This window comes from Colletes latitarsis, chromosome 5, assembly GCF_051014445.1.
Source record: "Colletes latitarsis isolate SP2378_abdomen chromosome 5, iyColLati1, whole genome shotgun sequence".
In the NCBI taxonomy this organism is placed as follows: Eukaryota; Metazoa; Arthropoda; class Insecta; order Hymenoptera; family Colletidae; genus Colletes; species Colletes latitarsis.
Genome location: NC_135138.1, coordinates 23641222 through 23665854, shown reverse-complemented (window position 1 = coordinate 23665854; position 24633 = coordinate 23641222). Strand labels below are relative to the sequence as shown.

General features: G+C 32.7%; 1 protein-coding gene across 1 annotated transcript in view; it reads left to right on the top strand.

Moving 5' to 3' along the window:
• The window catches only part of LOC143342139 (MOXD1 homolog 1-like), a 77305-nt gene that overhangs the window by 43547 nt on the left and 9125 nt on the right, over positions 1-24633 (top strand). The window contains exons 2-4 of the mRNA XM_076765689.1: positions 11223-11375; positions 14577-14750; positions 14837-14920. Of these exons, the coding sequence (XP_076621804.1) occupies positions 11223-11375; positions 14577-14750; positions 14837-14920 (411 nt within the window). The remainder of the gene's footprint in view (positions 1-11222; positions 11376-14576; positions 14751-14836; positions 14921-24633) is intronic.

Below are 24633 nucleotides of genomic sequence, written 5' to 3'. Positions count from 1 at the left end.
GAGTGTGGACATCTCCGCCAATTACGATGGCACAAAAAAGATTTTATATACAATTTAGATGTCATTAAGACACCAATATGTTGCAAAGAATATGTTCTTATTTCTCGAAGTTTTCAAGGTCATTGATGATTCTCCTTTTTCCATATAAGTGTCTATTTATTTGTTTGCTTCATCATGTAAATGATGTTAAAATACATTAATATATGTATCTGACATGACCTTGAAATGACTTTTAATTTGAAAAATTGCAATGAAACATAAAAGTTTTGTCTATCGACATCACAGATTTTAAAGATGAAGGCGCTGAGTGGGAACCAGCAAATATAAATAAATAACGTCTTTGTTAAGGTATTATGGATGGCCTTCGAGAGCCAAAAAATTTAATTAATTCCAATTTATCGTATTTATAGTAAAAATGATCAATGTTTAAAGAGAAGTAACTATTAATTTTAGGGGTTAAATGTCATTTCAAAGTCATGTCATATACAGGGTGTTCGGCCACCCCTGGAAAAAATTTTAATGGGAGATTCTAGAGGCCAAAATAAGATGAAAATCAAGAATACCAATTTGTTGATGGAGGCTTTGTTAAAAAGTTATTAACGTTTAAAGTTCCCCCCGTATTGAATTTTTTTCTCGAAAATGCGCAAGATTTCGTGGGTATGTCTATTCACCAAAAATGATTGTAATTGACCCCCGCAATCGAAAATAATTTTTCCAAAACGATTTGAAATTTTTTTCCCCCGTCGAAAAATTTCACACTTTCTCGAATTTTTTTCTTGAAAGTGGGTAGGATTTCGGGGGTATGAGTATTCACCAAAAATGGTTGTAATTAACCCTAGAACCTAGAAATAATTTTTTAAGGACGATTTGAAATTTTTTTTTTTCGTCGAAAAATTTAGGCACCTGTCGATTTTTCTTAAAAATTACTTTTTCATTTTTAGTAATTTTGTTTGACGTCTTACAAAAATGTTGTCTAATACTTTTTTGTAGATACTCATGAGCTCTACTTCAGAAAAAAGTTTCATTGAAATATATTCACAATTGTAGGAGTTATGACTGTTTGAAAATTGGACCATTTTTATGGGGTTTTTCTCATTTTGCGAGGTCAAGAACCAACTTTTCGAATATTTTTGCGATTTGTATATATTCTCCACCAAAATACGCGTAGTTTGCTTTTTTAAACATTAAAATTGTCCAATGTGTTCAGAAGTTATGACGTTTTAAAGATTCGCATGAAAATTCGAGCAGACATTTCTGGGCCAGAAATTATATTTTCGGTAAGGAATTTTTTGTTGAAACTGAGTAGAATGTCGGGGGTATGTCTGTTGACCAAAAATGCTTGCAATTGACCCCCGTAACCGAAAATAATTTTTCCAGAACGATTCGAAATTTATTAATTTATTTGTTAATAACTTTTTAACGAAGCCTCAGTCAAGAAAATGATATTCTTGATTTTCGTCTTATTTTGACCTCTAGAATTCCCCATTATAATTTTTCGCAGGGGTGGCCGAACACCCTGTATATTTTAATATCAGCTACACGATGCAGTAAGAAAGAATAGGCATTTAAATGTAAAAAAACATCGATGACTGAAAAAAAACCGTGACCTTGAAAAACATATTTGGATTAAGTCTCTTGATAACATTTAAAATGCATGCAAAATATTTTTTGCCGCCACAATTAGAGAAATGTATTTAGGTGGCCGGGTTTAAGTGGGACGTTCTGTATACTGTACTCAATTGAAAAAACTACCTAGGATTATTGAAATAATATAAAGTGATTTTTTAGTATAGTATTTTGCCGATTGCAACATTTTTTAGTGAATAAACAATTTAAAAATATCAACGTTTTAAAGAACAGTGTTGAACAACATTTTAATGAAAACTCAAAGAAGTTTTATAGCAACGATATAATGGCGTTAACGAAAAAAGGAGAGGGAGTTATCAAACTAGAAGGGGTTTACTGTTTTTCATAAAACTTTATGACTCGTTTGGAATATTGCTTTAACACTAGGTTTACGGACACTCGTTGCGCATATTTTTATTGTAATTCGCTGTGTTAACAGTTACATTAAAATGCAATTTTTCTTTTAATTAGAATGTATATTCATATCATTACATCCATTAAATCCAACATAAATTGCTAACAAATAATATTTATAAGTTCTGTAACGTTAGGTTTAGAATCTTAATGCGTCAAATTGACGTATTCCGTAAATCTAGTGTTAAATTTGAGTACTGTGATACGCTTATGGCCACACGATGGCGCTTTACGTTGGAGTACTGGTCGACCGTAGGGGAACCCCCAAGTAAAGCTCGCCAGTCGGTCGCGGGGAATTCCCGTGCTTGTGTATTACTATCGAAACAGTTTTATAAAACATCTCTTCTTCGCTACCTTGTAATTTCGCTGTATGGTTTATTAGACCTGAATAACTTACATTTTATATTACTATCGGACCACAAATACAAACCTTGACACGAATTTATGGGACAATCTAATATATCTCAAGACTTTTCAAAAATGTATTTAATCAGGTTTGAAATGAAATATCTTAAATATCTGTCTGTTTTACGATTAAAACACTATCGATATAATGTTTTCAGTTACAATGTCTATTATAATGGAAATAATTGATGGAAAACGAAAGGTTTAGCAAACAATGCGTTGCTATCAATCGGTAGATCGCGATTGAGCGGTTAAGCAGGTTTCTTCTACAAATATCTTGAAAGTTATTTATAGCCATTCATTTATTTTTCTAACGATCGTATTTTAAAATAAAATGACGTGGACTCAATTTGTGAATTCCTTTGTCCGATCTTTTACCTTTGGGTCAAATCTAATTTTCGTTGCTTTAAATTAGCTGTCAACAAGTATCGTTAGATCCGTTATAGGGTATTGAGGTTGGCTCCGATGCATTTGTTGCTTGCAAATGTCGCGGAACCTGTTCCTGAAAGGAGGACGCGGGAGAGGAGCGAGCAGCTTCCTCGTTGTCAGGTTCGTGACTCAGTTACAGAAACCAGGTGTCTACGTGAACGTCTGTAATCATTTACATAATCTCCCGCGACCGGTAATCAAGGCGTTCCCGCGCGTTAGCGTAATCCATTTGGGAAAAAGGAAGTTTTACCCCCGTGTTCGACCCGACGACCAATATAAATTACACGCGGCAATTAAAAGTTGACTTCGACGAGTCGATTCGTTGGTACGAGAAATCACCGCGGAATCTCTGACTTTTCTTTTTAATCACCATCCAGCAATGCCAGGGTCGTGCTAATTAGCCCGGCGACGATGAGAATATCCGGGTGCCATGAGAAAACCCCCGCGAACTTCGTGAGAACACGCTCGAACCCCACCCGAATAACAAGCCGCGAACGATCGTGATTAAAAAAAGCAATCGTCTGGAGTTTTTAACCGCGCCATGACTGTCGACGAACCTATTTTCTGTGGCAACGAGCAGGGCAACATACGAGGGTCGTTTGAAAAGTTTTGAGCCTAACATAGAAACAACTATTTTTCCGATCAAATATAGTTTTATTTTTCAACATAGTGTCCTTCTAAGTCAATACACTTTTTCCAGCGATGCTGTAAACCTTTTAACTCTTCCAAATAGTAGTTGGTGTCTTGCTCTGTAAAATAGGCGTTTACGTATGAGATATAAGTTTGGTATCGCTCCAAGCGATATTTTAAGAAGTCGCTGGAGTCCAGATCTGATGAATACGGTGGGTGGTCAACCAATTCGAAACGTAATTCGTGAATTTTGGTCATGGCGACCACCGAAGTGTGAGCTGGTGCGTTGTCTTGATGGAACAGCACTTTCTTCTTCTTCAAATGCGGCCGTTTTTTTTGCAATTTCTGCCTTCAGCATATCAAATAATGACGCGTAATACGCTCCCATTATTGTTTTAGCTTTTTCAAGATAGTCGATGAACACAATTCCTCGTGTATCCTAAAAAACTACCTTCCCGGCCGATGGAACCGTCTTCGCCTTTTTTGGAGTACGTTCACCCTTTGCAGTCCACTTTTTGTACTGTTTTTTTCGTTTCAGGAGTGTAGTGGTGAATCTAAACTTCATCGACAGTTATGAATCTGCTCAAAAACTCTGATTCGTTTCGCTTAAACCGCTTCAACAGAGCCTTGCAAATGTTCATTCGATTGCGCTTTTGGGCAAAAGAGAGCAAGCGCGGTACCAAAACGCGTTCTTTTTATATGTCTATAGCCTCTGCGATTTCTCTAAGTTTGATTCGACGGTCGTCCAGTACCATTTAGCGAACATTTTCAATGTTATCGATGGTGGTCGCAGTTTTTGGCCGCCCCAAATGCTCATTATCAGCTAAGCTGGTACGACCACGTTTAAATTCAGCTGCCCCTCTTTTCACGGTGGCATATGATAGGGCAGAGTCTCCGTAAACAGCGTCGATCTCGGTTTTAATTTGCGTTGGCGTATTGCCTTTCAAATGCAAGTATTTTATCACAGAACGATACTCGATTTTTTCCATCTTTACAAAAATATTGACATCGACTGACACAAACGACTGCCAAACAACAACTGAGCGTCCAAAACTGCTGAAATTTTCACAGACAATTGTTAAAACATATACCATTGTACTACTGGAATGGTTTTGACGACAAACGCCACCTTCGTGACGAGGCTCAAAACTTTTCAGACGACCCTCGTATCCAGTTGTAAACTACTATGCAGTGATCGACTCTTTTCCTAAAGAAGTAATAAATCTTAAAAAACATAATAAACTATACACGGTGCGTCAACACATATTGCCATCTAGATTTACGTCGTTATTATTACATGCAACAAAAAATGTTTTAAATGAAGTTGAATGGTTTCGAGAGGGACACATTTTGATGGTATCAGTGTTCTTGTAAATGGACGTGTAGGGGATATACTATAAAGGTTATTAATGTTTTTTCTAAATAAAATCATATATTTTCTATTACATCAGATGCATCGTGATATTCTTTACAAAAAAGTATTAACCTATTTATGTTAAAAGATCATTAGTTCAGGAGATATTCTAATTTCAATGCTGTTAGAAAATCGTGACACTCTCGCTAATATTATGAATTGAATACACATTACACGACATTTTCTGCATTGATAACACCCTTCTACTTAATTCTAGCTTTGTTTACAATTTTATTCAATAGCGTTATGAAATGTCAACATTTAAGAATAGTTCAACTTGAAAAATAAGGTGTACGATGAGCTTCCAACTACAATGACCAATATGAGACATCGTATTATTGCTAAGTGTAATAAATAAAAGCATTCCAACATTAACAAAGGAATCATGATTTCCTAATAACGTCAAAATAAAAGTATCTCAAAACTAATGACTTTTTAACATAAATAGGTTCATACTTTTTTGTAAAGAATATTAAGGTGTATCAAGTGATGCAATAAAAGAATATATGATTCCATTTAAAAAAACAAATAAAAAATAAATAGGATAGTTATATTCCCCCCTTCTAGATTATATTTAATTCTGAATTCAATTTATAATTTCGATCGAGTTCTATACATTTAGTTTTGAAGATTCAGATTTTAATGGTTAAGATGTTTTCAATTTTGAATTTAGTTTATATGTAATTTCTATCAAATTATATTTAGGTAATTTTGAATTCAATTTATAATTTCTATCAAGTACATATATCTATATAGATATATGTATGCCTTTTAGTTTTTACATCCAAATATTTTCGTTATTTTTGCTGATACGAAAAAGATGTATCAAAGTTAAATTTAAACATTTATTGTAATATAGATAAATTTTTTACTTATAGAAAAGCAAAAATGTGGAATTTTTCAAGACAAAAGAAACACCTTGTGTATGTATATATATGTGTGTATTCGTGTAACATTTTTAATTACATTACTTTGAAGAGAAACTATATGGTTGAAAATTTTGAACATTCAAAATTGTTCGTAAAAGACTGGCAAAATATTTGTAATTATATACAAAACAAGAACTTCCTTATCACTGGAAATAGTTTGTGATTAATTGGAACACGAGTAAATACTTGTACAGAATTCACAAAGTATAGACCAGAATTTACTTCAATCTAGTTAGTCCCTGTAGTTAACTAACAGTCTTGGACAGCTACGGTTTTTCGTTCAATTTTTCCGCGATGCGTGCCATTTCATTGCCATTTCCTCTTTGCACGTGCTCGTTACAAAATACACAGGGAGCATGACGACGCACGACCAATTATTTTGATTCATTACGTGCAGGAAGGGAACTTCCCTTGGTATCTTACGAACTTTAGCGCCCGACCATAATCGGAATCCAACGGACCCAAACGCCTGCGGCCTTCTACACTTCAGGGCGATGTCCCATCAGATATGGAGCATTCTAAGATATTACTATCATTATTATTATCGAGTCTTTATTATACGTATTTATACAATGTCTTCATTATGCATATTAAAAGAAAGAATACGTACCATAATAGAGAGATTAATTGCGTAAAGACGGGGTGTAACTGCAGGTTGCTTTGAAACCTAACCTAAACGACTATCATTATTTAATATGTCTCCCCTTCTTACATTTGTTGTAAATATTTTAAAAAGTTTAAGAAATAAATAACATGTACATAATAAACGTATTAATACAATAACTGTTTTGCATTTATATAAGATTATAATTTAGAAATACACATATATACAGGGTGTTCGATCAACCCCTGGGAAAAATTTTAATGGGAGATTCTAGAGGCCAAAATAAGACGAAAATTAAGAATATTAATTTCTTGGTTGAGGCTTCGTTAAAAAGTTATTAAAAAATTAAATTAAAAAATTTCAAATTATTCACGGAAAAATTATTTTCAGTTGTGAGGGTCAATTACAATCATTTTTTGTCAATAGACATACCCCCGAAATCCTACGGACTTTTCAAAAAAAAATTCAAATAGATGCCTTTTTTTCGACGAAAAAAAAATTTCAAATCGTTCTGGAAAAATTATTCTCGTTTGTAAGGGTCAATTGCAATCATTTTTAGTCAATAGACATAACCCCGAAATCCTAACCATTTTCGAGAAAAAAATTCCTTACCGAAAATATAATTTCAGGCCAGAAATGTCACTCCAAAATTTTATGCGTATCTTTAAAACGTCATAACTTCTGAACGGATTGAAGAATTTTAATGTTTAAAAAAGTAATCAACGCGTATTTTAGTAGAAAATATGTAAAAATTCTAAAAATATTGGAAAAGTTGCTCCTTGATCCCGTAAAATGTAAAAAACTCCATAAAAGTGGTCCAATATTTAAATGGCCATAACTCCTACAATAGTAAAGATACCTCATTGAAATTTTTTTCTAAAGCAGAGCCCATGGGTATCTACAAAAAAGTATTAGACAATATTTCTGTAGGGTGTCAAACATAATTACTAAAAATCAAAAACAAATTTTTAAGAAAAATCGACAGGGGGTAGGTAGGTGCCTAAATTTTTGTATTGTTAATAATAGCCGAAGAAGTGACTCTATATTTGAATAGGTTCCCTATTTGGACAATAAAATATGCGTTCTGCAAAAAAGTATAAACATTATACGGTATCGAAGAAAAAGTATGTATATCGTTAATCTTCATCCTAGGCGCGCAAGTCACTATTTTCGAAGAAATTCATCATGAAAAATTTATTTACCGAGTTATCTTACTCTTAAGACAATGTATGAAAAATATAAGCAGTACTCACAAGATAATGGTGACACTAGGGTAACTTGCTATGATATATTTAGGGATGCTATTAATTGAACAGGATTTAAAAAATGTAACGACTTCAAATCAAAGAATAGATTTTCTAATAATGTAGAAGAGCGTGATAATTTATTCATTCTTTACAACAACGTATCCTTGATACAGAAAAAGGTTACGAAAGTAAAGGACGTGATAAAGAATCAGTCAAAGAAAACCCTACTGAAAGAGTATTATTTGTTGACTTGCAATAAATATTGTCAATTCCATTTATTTCAACAAATATTGATTATTACATGTTTGAACGAAAGTGAAGAATAATAGTTTAATAAATCATCATTGTCATCTACAAATACTTAAATATCGACTAAAAAAGAAAATGGTAAAATCTAATGTCAGACAATCTTTAGACAAATTAATAAAATTATATTTATAGAAGAAATAAGGTGAATATATAAATTTAACTACGATTGAGAAATACTTTTTATTATAAATACTAAAAAAAATTGTACTTTTTAAAAATAGACTGATTTTTTGCTTTTTATTGTATTAAAAAATTACAAAAACATGACACATCAGGTTTTACCATCTGAGCACAGATTTATTCAGAGCACTGTAATAACACTGCATGTGTTGATGATACCATGTAGATCGGATCGTAACTTATGATACCAAGCTTACTAACAGGGCTTATTAATTCTCCAAGTTCTACCCAAGGTTAAATGCTGCTCAATCCCCAGTTTCTTTTATCGATCGATGTTGGTGGTAATTCCATATCAAAGGATAAGGCTAAGAGTCACGACGTGTGAGTTACAATTTATATGACAACTCACGCTAACCAGCATGGATACACGAGACTTGCAACCCAGTATCGTCTTGGTAGATCGTGCTACAACGCGCTGATGCACTGACAAGATAAATCCCAATCCCAATTGATACCCAAGTGGCTAGGGGGAAGAGAGGGATATTATTTGCTAGTGTAGTTTTCCCTCGAACAACACGAGAGATACATTTCCTACCCTGCATAAATACAGTATCTACGCTGTTGAGGCAATGAAACTCAAATGAGCCGGTTATTTTGAAAGTGGCGTAAGTCCATTTTTCAAAAAAATCGAGTTAGCTACTTTAATAGTTACATTTTCACATGATCCTTTAATTCTGAAGCAACTTGTTACTAATACATTTAAAATCATTAAGATTTTGTAACACGAAAATTTGCTGGTTAATGAAGCGATGGAAAAGTTTATTTTGAAAGTGGCGTAAGTCCCATTGTAAGAGTTTTAAATGAATATGAAGATCCCTCTTTTTTATTTTGTTGCATTATTCAAAGTACCAGTTGAAGTATCAATGTGCAATGAATTTGTTATAAACACAGAATAGCGCCACAGAGAGTAGCATCATTTATCCTGAAGCATCTAAAAACTCTTAGCAACGAAAGGCATATTATAGCTTACAGCGATATGTGCTCAGGACAAAACAGGTACCTGAAAATAGCTCTGACATGGTTAAAAATTGTCCAATCTACAGAAAATAATGTAGATATCATTGACTATAAGTTCCTGCTATCAGGACATTCATTTCTACTTAATGATAGAGATTTTGGAGTTGTAGAAATGGCGTTAAAAAGGAACAATTTATTGTTTGTCTCTCAGGAATTTTACGAAGCCATGAAAAAGTATCGAAAGAATAAGTTCACTCTAAATGAAAGAAAACGTGAGTTCGTTTCAACTAAGCCTCTAGAAAACGCGACTTTTAAAAGGCTAAAAAATACTGACAGTGAAAGAGTAAATTGTTGGATGAGATTTTTGAAAAGCGATCCATATAAGTTATTCTACAAAACGACAACAAACGAGGATGCACCATTCAAAACATTGGATTTACTACCGCAACGGGGAAGACCGAAAAATTTTAATGATATTAAGTTGGCACCACTATACAAAAAAACAATTCTATTAAGAAAAAAAGACCCCATTTTTTAGCATTTTAAAGTTTAAATGTTCAATTTAAAAAAAAAGTTCAGTGCACTCGCATAATTTCTCCAAAAGAAGAATTAGACCATCAAAAGATGGCTCTGCTTGGGGGATTCCCCAACCCAGAAACCACTCACAAACCTAAAATACAAGGACTTAAAGGATTTATTACATTATATACCACCTGCGCACTATAGTTATTTTAAATCCCTCCCGTATACACAATCTGGAGAAGACTGAATAATAATTAATAAAACAATATTAATTTTAATGTAAAAATTATTTAACAAAGAATAAAAGTTGAATATTTTTTTGATTGTATAACATAAAAGTGTATACATTTATTTTTATTTCAAGGGAAATTTACTTTTCCTATGGACTTGTGCTTTTTTAAGAATTGAAAACGTCATTTCATTGGTTTTAAAAGTGGCATAAGTCCATAGCCATCAAAAACATATTATTTCTTAAATAATGTTAATTATGCTAATTGGGATGATAAATTTGACACCTTTGGAAACCCAAAAACATTATTCTACTATGTTATCTGTTTCCCATATTTTTAAATTAATCCAATGCAAAGCCTTCAATATGTCGATTTGAACATAAATGGACTTACACCACTTTCAAATTAAACGGCTCAAATATTTTATCCCATAAATACTTGTATATTATTGCTTACATTTAATCGCATGAATAAAGTTTAATATTCTAAAAATATATACTGAAAAGTTAAATTGTTGGCTCGCCCACGTAACCGCAACGACACGTGATAACAGCTGAACATAATTTAGGGAGTCTATTGATAAATTTTCCAACTGCATTTTAATTTATTTTATTCCATTCTTCTTTTAAAGAATTATTCAACCTGGGAACTGAGCTATGCTGTATTTACTTCACTCAAATTTTTTTTGATTTTCAAGTGTAATTTAATATTCCCGATAGACTTTAACAGTGAGCTTGGGATCGTTATTGTATTGAAACTCAAAATTGGCTTCAAACAATCGTAATCCAAATAGAAGTCTATTCTTCTGTAGAATTTCTAAATACATTTCTTTACTTTATTTCTTTCTAAACTTTAAAGTGTTAAAAAATGGGGGTTTTTTTCTTAATGGAACTATATTCAAAATGTTTATTATAAATATTGTTATCGTGGACGTTTTTAAAGATACACCTAACGCTTTACAAATCTAAACATTCTTTACTTTCTTTATCATGAGGACTTCTAATCGTCCTTCAGCTTTAGACTTGATGATACGCATTCAGCAATCACCATGCTTGAATCTCTGCGTGAATTCGCAAGATCGCGTGCTAAGTCTTGGCTGATTCGCAGGTAGTGTATAAGAGAAAGTACAGAAGAGGGAGAGGAACGAATTGTGTCTAGCAGAAAGTTTCGGACGCTCCGTCGAATACAAACACCTGGCGCTCATCTGACCTGATAAACTCCTCGTTCTCGATCGCCCAGCGGCGAATTTCAGGACCTCCGAGCCACTCTTTCCCGCGTGCATTGACCCTACCCGCGATTTCAATTTTTTTTTTCTCTTTCTTTCAGGACTCGCACGGGATCGGGGAGCCAGACGCAACTCTGGTCACGGACACGTCTCAGGACGTCAAGGTACTCGGAGGTTCGCAAAACGAAACGCACACTAGCGTGGTCTTCTCGCGGAACTGGCAGACCTGCGATCCACAGGATCATCGGCTTACGGTAAGCAGAACAACCAGAAGAAGAGTATTATATACTTTATTCGATCGAATCTAGACAGAGGCAGACGATCCAACTGGATTCTACTGGCTGATTCCCTAATTCCTCTTGCAATATACAGGGTGTTCAGCCACTCCTGGGATAAATTTTAATGGGAGATTCTAGAAGCCAAAATAAGACGAAAATCAAGGATATCAATTTGTTGATTGAGGCTTCGTTCAAAAGTTATTAAAAAATTAAATTCAAAAATTTCAAATCGTTCTGAAAAAATTATTTTTGGTTGCGGGGGTCAATTGCAATCATTTTTGGTGAATAGAAATACGCCCGAAATCCTATGAACTTTCGAGAAAAAAATTCATTACTCAAAAATGTTGCCCTGAAATTTCATGCGTATGTTTAAGGCATCATAACTTCTGAACGAATTGGAGGATTTTAATGTTTTGAAATGCAAACAACGCGCATTTTGGTGAAGAATATGTAGAAATTCCAAGAATATTCAAAAAGTTGTTCTTTAATCCCTTAAAGTGAGAAAAACCCATAAAAATGGTCCAACTTCAAACGACCACAACTCCTACAATAGTCAATGGATTTTATTGCAATTTAGTTTGGAGGTAGAGTTCATGGATACCTACAAAAAAATATTAAACAACATTTCCGCATAGTATCAAACAAATTTATTCTAAATCCAAAACGAATTTTTAAGAAAAATTGACAGGAGAGGAAGGGTAGGTACAAAAATTTTTCGGCGAATTTGAATAGTATTTAAATCATTCTGGAAAAATTATTTTCGATTGCGGAGCTCAATTACAATTATTTTTGGTGAAAAGACATACCCCCGAAATTCTACCCATTTTCGAGAAAAAAATTCTGTACCGAAAATATAATGTCAGGCCAGAAATGGTTCCCTGAAATTTCATGCATATCTTTAAAATGTCAAAACTTCTGAACGAATTGCAGGATTTTAATGTTTCAAAAGGCGAACAACGCGTATTTTGGTCAAGAATACGTAGAAATTTCAAGAATATTCAAAAAATTGTTCTTTAATCCCTTAAAGTGAGAAAAACCCATAAAAATGGTCCAACTTCAAACGACCACAACTCCTACAATAGTCAATGGATTTTATTGCAATTTAGTTTGGAGGTAGAGTTCATGGATACCTACAAAAAAATATTAAACAACATTTCCGCATAGTATCAAACAAATTTATTCTAAATCCAAAACGAATTTTTAAGAAAAATTGACAGGAGAGGAAGGGTAGGTACAAAAATTTTTCGTCGAATTTGAAAAGTATTTAAATCATTCTGGAAAAATTATTTTCGATTGCGGAGCTCAATTACAATCATGTTTGGTGAATAGACATACCCCCGAAATCCTACCCACTTTTTAGAAAAAAATTCGAGAAGGTGTGTAATTTCTCGACGGAAAAAAAAATTTCAAATCGTTTCGGTTGTGGGGGTCAATTACAATCATTTTTGGTGAATAGACGTATCCCCGAAATACTGCGCATTTTCGAGAAAAAAATTCAGAACGAGCGGAACTTTAAACGTTAATAACTTTTTAACGAAGCCTCCATCAACAAATTAGTATTCTTGAGTTTCTGTTTATTTTGGCCTCTAGAATCCCCCATTAAAATTTTTCCCAGGGGTGGCCGAACACCCTGTATAATGCAAGGAAATAACACAGTAATAGTAACCACAACAATTACTATGTTAATAACATGAAAAATAAAACATAATAATACCAATGATAAAAGCAACTAAACTGAAAATTATAAAAAGAAAAAGATATGTATAAGGATGTTTTCTGCACGTTGATCGGTTATTATTAGAGATTGAAGAAATAAACATGAGTTAACAACGAAGGCTGGAGATATTATCATTGTTTACTTATTTAGTATACAATGAATAAACAATTATAGAAAAGTGTATGTAACCATATCTTTAATACATAAATATCTGCGATTAAACTGAACAACAGCTAAAAGTCGAGTGCATTTGTAATTGTAATTGTTAATTATTATTTAGATTATAGTCTTCTCAACGCTGCACAGTGTGTCGCGTATATGTAAATTCAGAATAAAAATCATAACTTCAAAACTAATTAATTTGAGACCTAAGAATACTAATACTTTTTTTAAAGAGAGTACATACATCAATTGATGTATAGAAAGGTATACATTTTCATCAACAAAAACTGAAATGATCTTGAATTTTTATTGAATAAAAAATATTTTTCTAATTTTTACTATTGCAATTTCTTATCAACTGAATACTGATTAACTTTTGTTCGAAAATGTAATAATCATTTGAGTATAGGTATAGATATTTGGGACAAAATTCATAACTTTGCATCTATGTAACATTTTTTTTTATTTCTCCAAAATAAAATATAAAATATACAAAAAAAAACAAATTCTTGTCTCTTGAATATATTTAAAAAAACATTGCTATTTTTATTAATTTTTACGTCTTAATAATAGTTTTGATTTTGATTTTCTCCGTTTTGAGCAAATTCGAGCAGCTAAAATAGGTATTAAATTAAAGTTTAATGTGCGCTAAAATAATATTCCGAAAATCACGGAGGTAATTTTTAGTATTTCAACATAAAAAATTGGGACAAATTTTACTAAATAGCAAAAAATTGCAATAAATTTCTGGCATCATTTTCTACAACACATTGACAAATTCAGTAAAAATGAACGATAATATTAAAATTCATATTCCTTTACTAGTATTTTAAGATACAGGAATTTATAAAACACTGATATCCATTTCTTGACCTTTGCCCATTGAGCGACACCCTATGCGTTGTGAATAATTTCGATGATAATTCTGGTTTAAATAATTAGACTATCGGATATCCAATATACCTGGCAGAGTCTGGGAATCAAGAATACCCGAGAAGATTTACAGTGTAGTTTCAGGTGGCTCGTAGAATTCGCAGAGAGGCTGTCTTCGATTTATGCTCGGCACGAAGAGACCCCGCGACTTAAGGCCCCTGCTCCGCCGAATTCCCGCGGCGATATTTAGGCGTTTAGCATGCCGTCCGCAACCCTAACGCGTCTCCTCCAAGATTTCCATCTGCAGCGAGGCTCAACGCGCGCATATGAACCTATTAAAATATTTCTTAACGAAACTATCCTCGAACCCGCTATCCGGCCAGTAACGCGAGACACTACACCGGAAATATCGTTTATTGTTCCAGGGAGACACCATTAGAGTTCTTTGGGCGTTGCACCAGACCGATCCTGAACTGAACACTGCGATTTGGCCCGGGGACAAGCGCGGTGGCAGAGCCTTGAGGCTAAAAACTGCCGCGCCCCATTCACCGCCACAATACACGCAGGATATAAAATACTGGGATGTAAAATTGCATCAAGTAGGTTTTGCCTGAGTATACAGATTATTTTTCTAACTAATCCCCGTTATTTGTCATGATTAATTACATTTTGTTTTTATATATAGCCCCCGGTGTCACAGAACGCGGACACGACTTACTGGTGCAAGATTTTCAAGGCGCCTTACAAAGAGAAACACCACATGATCGGGGTAAGTAAACGAAATTATTGAAAGCTACCTTTTTACTGAAAGTAATTCAAAATGTACGCCTGAATATTGCGGTTACTTTAAGAAACAGCGACTGAAATAAAAGATATCTTATAGAAATAAAATCAGTTTAAAATGGAGCACATCAAGAACTATTACGGCGCACAGTGGGCTGGATCGAAGATTTTAGTGACATTTTACCAAAAAATGAACTTTTACATATAGATTTTTAATTAATCGGTATTACCTTTCAAATATCTACTGACCTTAAAAATGAAAGAATTGATAAAGTTAATTATAAATTTTCGGTTGTGAAGGTCAATTACAATTATTTTTATAGACATACCCCCAAAATTCTACCCATTTTCGAGAAAAAAATTCTATACTGAAAATATAATGTCAGGCCAGAAATGGTTCCCTGAAATTTCATGCATATCTTTTAAATGTCAAAACTTCTGAACGGATTGGAGGATTTTAATGTTTCAAAAAGCGAACAACGTGTATTTTGGTCAAGAATACATAGAAATTCCAGAAATCTTTGAAAAGTTATTCCTCAACCCCGTAAAGTGAGAAAAACTTCATAAAAATGGTCTAACCTTCAAACGACTATAACTCCTACAGTAGTGAGTGCATCTCATTGAAATTTTTTTCTGAAATAGAGTTCATGGGTACCTACAAAAAGGTATTAGACAATATTTCTGTACAGCTTCAAACAAACTTATTAAAAATTAAAAACGAATTTTTAAGAAAAATAGACAAGGGGTAGCTGCTGAAATTTTTCGAGGAAATTGAAACGTTTCAAATCATTCTGGAAAAATTATTTTCGGTTGTGGAAATCAATTACAATCAGTTTTAGTGAACAGACACACCCCCGAAATTCTATGCAATTTCGAGAAAGAAATTCTCGAAAGAAAAAATGAACTTTTACATATAGATTTTTAATTAATTGGTATTACCTTTCGAATATCTACTGACCTTAAAAATGAAAGAATTGATAAAGTTAATTATAAATTATAGCTGTATCGAATTGTGAAAGTATAACATTTTCAAATGTACGTTTGACGCTTGAAAAATATACTTTCTTTTTCACGATATTTTGATGATCTCGTTTAATTTTTTTCCTTCGTTTCTTTTCTACAATAAACAGCATTAATTTCCATTAAAACATATTAATTACAGCTGAAGTTATTGTATTTAATGTACTAGGAACGTAACGTTGAATGTACTACAGAAAATTGTCAATGTTTTTAGAATTGACAAGAAATATCTGTTGAGTCCCAAGTTGTTCCACGTTCGAACATATCTCAATGTTTTCAGGATGCTTTTTTTTAGATAATATATAAAAATTATAACCATCATCGTTCACCTTTTTGAATTATTAATGTTCAAAGTTGGACAATTGTCGGAAGAAGCCCAGGAAACAAAGCATAAAGATTTTTAAAATTTTCGGAATTACAAGAGCAGGAAAATTTCAAGAATAGCAACAAATGAAGACATCTTTCACAGACTACTATTAACATCTGATTCACTTATATCGACAATAAAATTAAAATCATATAAAAGGAGAAGAAAATTATTAGATCCTTAAGCTATGCAATTACTCAAATAAGGACAGCAGAACTCACAATCAGCTCATAATTTCAAAAACCAAATGGTAAGATTGTATCCTCCCTACGCAGGGTAATCGGCTACCCCTGGCAAAAATTTTAATGGAAGATTCTAGAAGGCAAAATAAGACGAAAATCAAAAATATCAATTTCTTGACTGAGGCTTCATTAAAAAGTTATTGAAAAATTAAATTAAAAAATTTCAAATTATTCTGAAAAAATTATTTTCGTTTGCAGGACTTACAATCATTTTTTATGAATACACATAACCTTGAAATCCTACCCACTTTCAAGAAAAAAAATTCGAGTAGGTACTGAAATTTTTAGACGACATTAAAAAATTTCAAATCATACTAACAAAATTATATTTAGTTACAGGGGTCAATTATAAGCATTTTTGATGAATAGACATACCTCGAAATCTTACGCACTTTCGGGAAAAAAATTCTTAAATGAAAATATAATGTGAGGCCAGAAATGCTTTCCTGAAGTTTCATGCGAATCTTTAAAATGTCATAACTCCTGAACGGATTGGAGGATTTTAATTTTTCAAAATGCAAACAACGCGTATTTTAGTGAAGAATATGTAGAAATTCTAACAATGTTGCAAAAGTTCTTCCTTGACCCCGAAAATTGAGAAAACCCCAATAAAAATGGTCCAATTTTCAAACAGCCATAACTCCTACAATAGTGAATATATTTCAATGAAACTTTTTTCTAAAGTAAAGCTCATGGGTATCTACAAAAAAGTATTAGACAACTTTTCTATTGGACGCCGAACAAAATTACTAAAAATCAAAAACGAAATTTTAAAAAAAATCGACAGGGGTAGGTGCCTAAATTTTTCGGCGAAAAAGAAAATTTTCAAATCGTTTTGGAAAAATTATTTTCGGCTATGAGGGTCAATTACAATAATTTTTGGAGAATAGACCTACCCCCGAAATCCTACCTACTTTCTAGAAAAAAATTCAGTACAGGCGGAACTTTAAACGTTAATAACTTTTTAACGGAGCTTCCATGAACAAATTAGTATTCTTGATTTTCGTCTTATTTTGGCCTCTAAAATCTCCCATTAAATTTTTTCCCAGTGGTGGCCGAACAGCCTGTATAATAGACATTTTGTTACGGTGTTTAATATTAACTGGAATAATATTGAATTATATATTTCTATATATTCCAAAAACGAAATGTTTTTCAATATAAATTGTCTATAAAAATAATATATATATCAAATGAGGAATACACTTCTGGTTTATTTTGCTACATTTGTGTGAGACAATTACATTTAAAACATTGCAGAGACCAATTAAAGAAACATAAATATAAAATTAATTAGACATAGTCAAAGTAATTACAAAATATTCTATACATTATAAAAACGGGAGAATTTTGTAATATTTTTCTGTGCAAACCGCCTTTGATTCAAAAGTTGTACTAAAATGTCACTAAAATTTTTGGCCCACTGTGCGGCATCTTTGTCATAAATTAAAAAATCTGGTACGAAACACAAACGGGTTTCGATTCCATCGAGGTATTTAAGGTCTATCGTGAGAAAGAATCGACTTGGTTAGAGGAAGAAGATTCACGAACGGAAGTCCCTCGCTATTTCAGTCCAGTCGGTACTTTCATTGAATACTGTCGCGCTCTCTGTGACGGCTATGGCGGCATTAAAGAATTCCCCTCAACAGTGCAACCGACGGGAGGTCTTTCTACTCGATCCTTTCACGTATCGAACCATAAGTCCTTTTCAAAGATTCTATAGCTTTGAATAGTATTCGAACCGATTAAAATTCTGCCAAGGTCTATAGTTCTTGGATGTGTTGCTAGAATAATATAGACTCACAAAGAGACTGCAAGGCCGTGGGGGCATCGATTTAGTAAAAATTTTGCAGAGTGATAGATTTGGTCCTCCTGTTTATGAAACTATATGGTTATATGGGCCACTATTACCCTGTAGGTTATCAAATATTTGCAATTAAAGATACATCATTACATAAATACAATTTTGTTCAAGATGATTACCATGTAATGATCTAGCCTAACGACGAGTCAGACTTCCTACGCTATGGGCCCAGATTCGAATCCAAGGCAAATGAGGATGACTTTTTTTTTATTTTTCATCAATTTTTAACATATAAAAATACATGGATTTTTAATAAATTATAAATGAAATGCTTATAAAAGTTTTGTTTATTATAGTTATTCAAATAAGTATAGAATATATTTATTACAAAATAATGAAAACGTTACGCAAAAAGAATATAAAAAAAGCACCGTGACTTTCCATTTGTGTTGTCAAATAAAACTACACAGTTCCTTGGTTACTGATTCATTAAACAAAATTTGTACTGTTTTGGTTTACATCCAAATATACAAATCAAGTTAATAATCGTCATTCCAGTCTTATTTTTCAATATAAGATAATTCAATCTCGTTCTTACTGCACACGCATTATTTTGTAATAAATATATTCTATACTTGTATGAATGACTATAGCAAAATTTTTATAAGTATTCTAGTAAGTGTATTTCATTATTTATTTTTACATGTAAAACATTGATAAAAAATAAAAAAGAATTGAAAAAAAGAAAGAAATTGTCCATTTGCCTTAGATTTGAACCTAGGCCCAACACGTAGGAACTCTACTTTTTAACAACAATGTAGACAAAAATATGTATTTTTCTTTTAAAATTATCACAGTGTGATATGTATGTTCTATTTAAGAAATATCTTTTTTCTTATAAGAAAATGTAGTAAAACAAACCAATTTTTAAGAATTGTACTTATTAAAAATGTTGATTTCAGTACCATTTTGCTCATAACTATGTTATGTATACTTGTGCAGAGTGTATAAAAATTATATATCATAACCACCATAGCGTGATTCTACACCTCATGATAAAAAACTACCCACAAAATTATCTTTGACTGACTTTTTTAAGGTTTTGAAGATAAAAGTTTTTTTATAATTGCATTGTATTCTACCCATCGAGAGAATAAAAAGTGTCAAAGGAACCATACATTGGAATTTAATCGTTCTCTCAAAAAATGATGTTAAAATTTCGATAAATCTTAAACTCACTTTATCATAATGTTTTCACAGTTTACATGAGTGACATTTACTCTTTAGTTCGGGAAATGTATCGTAATTCAGTACGGAATAACGAAAGACTAAATGGTTTGTTACATAATCTTATATTTGTTATGTTTTTCAGCATTTTATTTTAATTGTACAATTTTGATGTTTAAAACTCTTGAGCTATTTTATCTATATAATTTGATATTAATGGTAGTCATGAGTGTTCGTGTCAGTCTGCTATTTTCGCATATCTATCTATATTTAGTATAAGTCTCAAACATTTTTTTTTAAATATCTCCTGTATTAGTTGGTGCTGCTGCTGATTACCAAACAAAAACAACAGACATCAATATTGATCTTCGAATGGCTGTATTATATAAATTTTTCGTTTTTAACTTGTACTGCTAAGATTTTAACCATAAGCAAATATACTTTCTTTAAAACTGAATATGCTTTTGTGAGTGCTTGTGTAATATGATTTTGGTAAGTTAGTTTAGAATCTAGGTGAACTCCAAAGTATTTCACACATTTTTACTGGTGATGTATAAACTGTTATTGGAATAAATATATTACTATGAGTTTTCTTTGCTAAAGATTATGATTTCTGTTCTATCCGAGTTATGTTTATTTTGCATTTGTCATAGTATTTCTTTAAACTATTGATGTGTATTTGTATTTGTTTTATTGTTACTAATGTATTAAAAGAACAGACATATATGGCGATATCATCAGCAACGAATACATATCTTAAATGTCTGTAGTCTTAATACAGACCCCAGCCCAACAACTGCTCCAATCACCCATTTTGTTAGAACTAATATTGCTATAAGTTACTTTGAATTATCTCTCCAGCATATACGAATGAATAATTTTTCTAGATTAGGTGAGTAGTTTTGCATTACCACCTTATACATCAGTCCATCTCATAAAAACTTGATCCATTGCCGCTAGGTCAAATCATTACATGTAGTGACCACCTTTAATAGAGTTATATTTATGGAATAATGAATCTTTAATTGAAAATATCTAATAAACTATTGGGTAGTAGCCCATATAACTATATAGTTTCATAAACAGGGGGACCAAATATATCACTGTGCAAAATTTGAATTAAATCGGTGAGCCCAAGGCCTTGCAATCTCCTTATCAGATCACAAAGGAAAAATCCAAGAGGGTTCCTTACATACAATAGTAGTTGGAGTCAAGATGGTGTCATTTATGTATTCTTCATCAATGATACAGAGAATGTTGAGAGGGCTAGTAATCCTAGGTCTAAACTCCTTAGTGTGAAACTAGCAGAGAGTAACTTGTTTATGATCCTTGGTTCAGGTGGTATAGGTTACATAGCCTCTATATTCCAAGGCGCCGATACTCGAAACAACACTAATAGATTTGAATGTAGACTATTGAAAGAAAGGCCAAAGAAAAGATGTCCTTACGATCAAATATGCGTAGTATCAACAAGACTCGTTGATCTTCTATGATTGGAAAAGATTAGAAGACCAGTTATCGTGTCAAGGGAAAACCACGAATTTAGCAAGAAACTAGCGCAATCTAGTGTGTGCTATTTTGTAGATTACTGTCAACTCACGTTAGCCTTCATTGGATAACCTTCGCTTATTATTAATTTTCGAAAGTATCAGGTTTGAACATTTAAGTTATGTTGGTTATTGGGGTAGAATAACATTATTCAAATAGCCATCCTATATGTATGTATTTATAGTTACTACTCCCACGCTAACAAAGAAAGGCTACGAACGATCCGGCTCAGATTTAGATGAAACTTTGTAGGCTTGTAAAACAGCCGAAAATAATATATACTTATTTTATTTAACTGCGGTAACTCAAGTTTAAGGGGTGAAACCATCCTCCAAAGTTTGACCACAAAAGTGCTAATTCGGAAACAGTTAAAAATAGAAAATAAATGTTTTAACAAAAATTGAATGGTTTTTGAAGTATGAAAAAAAAATGTTTAAAAGAAACGCATCCACCATGTTTATTTGAAAAGTTACAGCAGTTGTTCATAGACAAAAAAGATAGCATGTTTCATTCTAAACTCAACCATAAACAGGATGTTCACCCACCCCTGGGAAAAATTTTAATGCAGGATTCCAGAGGCCAAAATAAGATGAAAATCAAGAATACCAATTTGTTGATCGAGGCTTCGTTAAAAAGTTATTAAAAATTAAATTCAAAAATTTCAAATCGTTCTGGAAAAATTATTTTTGGTTGCGGGGGTCTATTAAAATCATTTTTGGTGAATATACATATTTCTGAAATCCCACCCACTTTCGAGAAAAAAATTCGAGTAAGTGTTGAAAGTTTTGGGTGAAAAAAAAGACTTTCGAATCGCCTTGGAAAAATTATTTTTAATTGCAGGGGTCAATTGCAAGCATTTTTGGTCAATAGACATACCCCCGAAATCCTACTCAGTTTCGAGAAAAAAATTCCTTACCGAAAATATAATTCCTGGCCAGAAATGTCTGCCCGAATTTTCATGCGAATCTTTAAAACGTCATAACTTCTGAACGGATTGGAGGATTTTAATGTTTAAAAAAGCAAACGACGCGTATTTTGATAGAGAATATGTACAAATCGCAAAAATATTTGAAAAGTTGGTCCCTGTCCCCGCAAAATGAGAAAACCCCCATAAAAATGGTCCAATTTTCAAACAGCCATAACTCCTACAATAGTGAATATATTTCAATGAAACTTTTTTCTGTAGTAGAACTCATGAGTACCTACAACAAAATATTACACAACTTTTCTGTAGGGCGTCAAATAAAATTACTAAAAATCAAAAAGGAATTTTTAAGAAAAATCGACAGGGGTAGGTGCCTAAATTTTTCGACGAAAAACAAAATTTCAAATCGTTCTAAAAAAATTATTTTCGGTTGCGCGGGTCAATTACAATAATTTTTTATGAATAGACCTACCCCCGAAATCCTACCCACTTTCTAGAAAAAAATTCAGTACGGGCGGAACTTTAAACGTTAATAACTTTTTAACGAAGTCTCCATCAAGAAATTAGTATTCTTGATTTTCATCTTATTTTGGCCTTTACAATCCTTCATTAAAATTTTTCCCAGGGGTGGCCGAACACCCTGTATATAGTATCCTTAACAGTTAACACAAAAGGTCCATTTCTTACTCAATTACTCTATACATATACATATACTTTATGTATACATAGTACTACTCGTCGAAGAAATGTTTAAGATATAAAGATTTTTTACACCATCCGCATTTAATTATCACAACGTCACCGCAAACATTGCATCTGGGTTCCCTTTCAACGGAGTAACGATACTCTACAGGATTTTGGAACGCATTTAGTCTTTCGTCTATGTATCCGCTCCTGTACCACGAGTACTTTTAAAATTGGATGTTTAAAGTGTTTCTGGCAACATGAAAGTGAATTTTGAAAAAGTAAAAGAAATAGAGATGAGCACTACAATATATACAACAAATAAACTTGACATGAGAAATTGATTCAAAACAATCGCCAGGAGAGTTAAGTAGACAGAAACAGACATCTTTGATACTTTGAATGTAATTAACTTCAGAAAGGATGTATCCAGGTATATCTAATGACCAAAGAAGCTTAAAAGTTCAAACGCGATTTTTTCTAAAACTAAAAATAAGTGAAGGGTATCCAATGGAGGCTAATCTAAGATGATCTTGGTTTACAAGGTGGCATACACTAGGAGGTTCTGGGCTAAATTCGTGGCTCCCTTGTGAGTTTAATAAACTCTTGGAAATGGTGTCGCCTGTGATTGAAAAAATATTCGAAATTCTTAAATCAGAGGATTTTAGGTCTCCAGCCTCGGTACTCTAAACGTTGCGATACGGAATTCTTCATTGCACATTCGAAGTAATTCAAAGCGTCGTGATTCCCATCACTAGACCCTGAACACACATGATACATGTTTGGACGCGTTCTGCGTTGTAAAAAGCTATTCTTTGTAAGTGCTCGAAGCGTATACCGCATCGAACGATCGACACGTGGGAACATGGCATAATTTGCGTTCACCGAATGCGTACACAAATTGGTATTCGGGAGTAAGTTTCGTATACTCGCGATAGAAGTACGCAAGAACAGTAAGGACAGATTTGGCATAATTGAGTGCATCGACGGTAACACTAATAACGATGAACTTCCTTTAGTGCCTAACGGAGTGGTGGGGAAAGCAACACATGCTACTGCACGGACCGCATGTATGTGAGCTCGGGACTTCGGACAATTTCGGGGCATCAAGAAAGAAGGCGAGTGTGAGCCTTTCCTTTTCGCTCTTGCAATAACTGAAATCTGACATCTTGAATTTGACAGTCTTGAATGCTCGAGCATTTTTACTTTCCGACCTACAAATGTAGATATAAGGAAAGAAATACATGTTTTAAGACCTCCCGATGATATTATGACTATTAAAAAGAAAGAAATTTTTTTTGACTGTGCCTGTATACTCACATACATACGTATACTATTAACATGATTACGTCTAAACAGTTGAATGAATTTCAATAAAACTTTACATTTGAGTTTTATGTTTTTATTTCAAGGTCTGATTGGACTTTAAGCATAATCAGCCCATTGATAATGATGATTATACATTTTGTAGTTTTTTATTTATTTCCATACATATACGTTATTTATAAAAAAAATTTTAAAACGTTTTATATAAATCTTATGAAGGATTAAGATCAAATAAACTTTTCCTCTATTTTCTCTAGAAAAGACAAAATTAACCGAAATCTTGCACATTACATATCAACATAAACCACATTAAAAACGTATACCATAAATACTTTAGAATAATGTTTTAAATTAAGAAATAAATATTAAGAAATTGAAAACAAGTAAAATTTATTAAAATGAAAAATCACTCTTAGTACCGAGCATGCTGTAGCAACGATCAATAGCAAATATTTTTTGAAGATATGATCTAAACAGAAGAATTATTTACTACAGAACGACATGTGTTTCAAACTATCAGGATCTTGCCCAATGTCTTTGAAAACTTCAAGGATCT